The 4172-nt window shown below is 42.9% G+C and overlaps 1 protein-coding gene across 1 annotated transcript in view; it reads left to right on the top strand.

The window, feature by feature from the left end:
• The window catches only part of LOC143276893 (uncharacterized), a 27086-nt gene extending 23299 nt beyond the window's left edge, over window positions 1-3787 (top strand). Inside the window, exons 8-9 of the mRNA XM_076581548.1 lie at window positions 1860-2008; window positions 3685-3787. Of these exons, the coding sequence (XP_076437663.1) occupies window positions 1860-2008; window positions 3685-3787 (252 nt within the window). The remainder of the gene's footprint in view (window positions 1-1859; window positions 2009-3684) is intronic.
• The last annotated feature ends 385 nt before the right edge of the window (window positions 3788-4172 follow it).

Below are 4172 nucleotides of genomic sequence, written 5' to 3'. Positions count from 1 at the left end.
GGACACCACCTACTAAGCCCCCTGCTAACGACAATAATGGTTTAGTCGCGGAGCCAGACTGAGTGAGCGTCCCTCCCATAGTGGAGACCGCCACCACGTCCTTCAAACAACAGCCCCCCATGAATCTGCCGACACTGACGACATTGACAGGACTCACCCCAAACACGGAAGTGGAGGGGTATCACCATGAGAGCAGGGCATGAAAGGCCACAGACTTTGAGACTGTTTTTGTTTATATTGATGATGATGAAGGAGGAGGACGATGACGATGACGATGACGATGACAATGCTGCTATGGAGGTCCATTTTGGTTTTGGACTGCGTGGCAAGGCTGTACTCTTCGATTCTTGGGTTGGTTGTTTTGGTATGTGTTGTTTTTAAAAGTTCTTATTTATTTTATCTTTTTGTTTATTTATTTGTTTGGTTGTTTATCTATTTACTCATTTTTTGTTTCTTTGTTAGTCTATCTATCTATCTATCTATGCGCTGTTGACTCTCATGAACCCCGCTTGGCCGAGAGAGTGGGGATGTAACTTGGGCAAGACACTCTCCACTACAATCAAATTCCAGCCCAGATAGTCGGGACAGCAGTTGTCTCCTCAGCTCTTCTGATGGTCATAGTTGAACACGACTTACTATCATATACATGCAATAGTGGTAGTAGTAGTAGTAGCAGTAGTAGTGGTAGTGGTAGTGGTAGTAGTAGTAGTATCGTTATAACTTTTGAAATCACTAGTATCGTTATAGATTTTAAAAGTAACTGGCAGTAGTAGTAGAAGAGCAGCAGTAGTATCCTTATAGATTTTTAAATAGCTACTACTACTACTACTGCTGCTGCTGCCGCTCCTGGTCCTCCTTCTCCTCCTCCTACTCCTCCTCCCCTTACTACTCCTGCTGCTCCTCCTGCTACTACTACTTCTACTCCACCTCCTCCTCCTACTCCTTCTACTCCTCCTCCTTCTACTACTACTGCTCTTCCTCCTCCTCCTCCTACTACTACTGCTCCTCCTCCTCCTCCTACTACTACTACTACTACTGCTCCTCCTCCTCCTACTACTACTGCTCCTCCTCCTCTTCCTCCCCCTCCTCCTACTACTACTGCTCCTCCTCCTACTACTACTGCTCCTCCTCCTCATCCTACTATTACTACTACTCCTACTACTGCTCCTCCTCCTCCTGCTCCTCCTCCTCCTGCACTTGCTGCTGCTGCTGCTACTTCTACTCAACCTCCTCATCCTACTACTACTACTACTGCTACTACTACTACTGCTGCTGCTGCTCCACCTCCTCAACCTATTTCAGTTTCAGTTTCACTTTCTCAAGGAGGCGTCACTGCGTTCGGACAAATCCATACACGCTACACCACATCTGTTGAGCAGATGCCTGACCAGCAGCATAACCCAACGCGCTCAGTCAGGCCTTGAGTGCATGCTTACATATTTGTGTACCTATGAAAGTGGATTTCATTTTACGTAATTTCGCCAGAGGACAACACTCTCGTTGCCATGGGTTCTTTTTCAGTGCGCCAAGTGCGTGCTGCACACGGGACCTCGGTTTATCGTCTCATCCGAAAGACTAGACGCTCAGTTTGATTTTCCAGTCAAACTTGGGAGAAAGGGCGAGAGCGGGATTCGAACCCACACCCTCACGGACTCTCTGTATTGGCAGCTGAGCGTCTTAACCATTCTGCCACCTTCCTCCAAACAACAAAAGCCTCAACCTATTAGTACTGCTAATGCTGCTGCTGCTGCTGCTGCTGCTGATACAACAACAACAACTACTACTATTACTACTGCTGCTGCTACTACCCATACCACAACTACAACTACTCCTGGTATTTCTCGCCATGTTCCGAGCAGTTCCAGAAAGAGCTGGACCAGACCCGAGACAGCATGAAGGCCGGTGAGAAGGCCACAGAACTTTTGCTGAAATACCACCACGCCCTCCCTCCCCTCTCATCCGCGCAGATGCGTCAGCACAGGCGTGACGTCATGGTCCAGGAGTACAGGTAAGTTGCACTTGCTGAATACAGGTTGTATGGTGTGTGGGGTTGGTTTTTTGTTTTGTTTTTTGTTTGTTTGTATTTTTTTGTTTGTGGTTTTTTGTTTTGACTTGTTTTTTGTTGTTGTTTTTTTTCTTAGTACAGGTAAGTTGCACCTCAGTTCAGGTTGTAAGGTGTGGTTTTTTTTTGGTTTTTTTGTTTTTTTTGGTGTGGGGGTGGGGGTGGGGGTGGGGTGGGGGGTTGTTTTCTTTTCCCTAGTACAGGTAAGTTGTACCTGAATACAGGTTGCAAAGTGTGTTTTTTTGTTTGTTGTTTGGTTGCTGTTGTTTTTTAAAAAAATTTTTAAATTAGTACAGGTAAGTTGAGAGTGCAGGTAAGTTTGTAAGGAGACGTAACCTGAAACATGGAGTAAGCCTACAGGTGAGTTTGTAAGTACAGGTAAGTTAAAACAAGGAGTAGGCCAACAGGTAGGTTTGTAAGTGCAGGTAAGTTAAAACAAGGAGTAGGCCCACAGGTGAGTTTGTAAGTGCAGGTAAGTTAAAGTAAGGAGTAAGTCAACAGGTAAGTTTGTAAGTGCAGGTCAGTTAAAGCAAGGAACAGGCCCATAGGTGAGTTTGTAAGTGCAGGTAAGTTAAAACAAGGAGTAGGCCTACAGGTAAGTTTGTAAGTGCAGGTACGTTGAACTTGAATGCGGGTCGTTGTTTTGTTGTTGATCTTAGTACAGGTAAGTTAAAACAAGGAGTACAGGTACGTTCTTAAGTGCACGTAAGTTTGAGGGAGAGATAGAGAATGAATGAATGAAGGAAGGAAGGTATGAATCTTTTCTTTCTTTCTTTTTTCCAACGGTGAAGATATTAGGACATTGGCCGACTTAAATATCGGCCGTTTTTGTAAGAGATACACAAACATATACACATACAAATGTTGTGTTATGGCCTATACTCGATGCATGTGTAATGTTCTTGGAGAACGCAGCGTCAAACAGAGAGAGAGAGAGAGACAGAGAGAGAGAGAGAGAGAGAGAGAGAGAGAGTATTTCACAACTATTTATTTTTGACTCACTTGTGAAAACAAAGTGAGGCTATGTTTTAACCCGATGTTCGGTTGTGTGTGTGTGTGTGTGTGTGTGTGTGTGTGTGTGTGTGTGTGTGTGTGTGTGTGTCTGTCTGTCTGTGTGTCTGTGTGTCCGTGGTAAACTTTAACATTGACATTTTCTCTGCAAATACTTTGTCAGTTGTCACCAAATTAGGCATAAAAATAGGAAAACTTCAGTTCTTTCCAATCATCTTGTTTAAAATAATATTGCACCTCTGGGATGGGCACAAAAAATAATAAATGAAGCCTAATTATATGCAAACTGCATTTACTGTTATATTTATATTTTTTGTATTCTCTAAACTTGGTACTTTGATCTGATATTCTGACCCAACAACAAGAGCAGTCATTATTATCATTTTTTGTTCAAACAGGAACTTCTTTTGCTAAGCATGGAAGTTTTATTTATTTTGCAAACGTTTTGGTGCTGATAGTAAAAAAGGGAAATTACTCTGTAATTAATGCTAGGGGACTTAATTTGCTTTAAACTGATCTTTCTCATCTTAAAAAGCTTGGATTGTTTTTTTTTAAGCGTATCACAAGTGAGTCTTGAAGGCCTTGCCTCTCTTGTTCTATTTATTTTGCAGGAAAGCACCACGCGACCTTCTCAACAGACTGGCGGACAAATTCAAGGACGACTTCATCCTCTTCGGCTACGAAGCGCGACCGGAGGATATATTTGCGTCATAGCTGCAGTGACGTCAAGTACGTTTTACGTCATTCCGAAAGGAACATGGGCTTCGCGGAGTGCATGATAACTCCACGTGTTAGTAAAGGTGTGGAGAGAGAGAGAGAGAGAGAGAGAGAACACTGAACACTGAAATGTTTAATGTCATTAGCTGAAAAAGCTCTTGTGACATAGTAGGTACTAATCAGAACAAAATGGTGCAAAACATATAGAATGGAACAGAAAGGAAAAAAAACAACACACAAAAAAACCAACCAGAATTGAAACAACATAAACTAATATGAGATTTGCGACATTTCGTCAAAAGCTTAAAGTACATGTGACAGGGGTGTAATGTGCCTTTTTTCAGTCGTTCGTTTCCAAGGTTTGGACAGTACACAGAAAACA

Source organism: Babylonia areolata, chromosome 33, assembly GCF_041734735.1.
Source record: "Babylonia areolata isolate BAREFJ2019XMU chromosome 33, ASM4173473v1, whole genome shotgun sequence".
NCBI lineage: Eukaryota > Metazoa > Mollusca > Gastropoda > Neogastropoda > Buccinidae > Babylonia > Babylonia areolata.
This window is presented reverse-complemented; position numbering and strand designations above follow the sequence as displayed.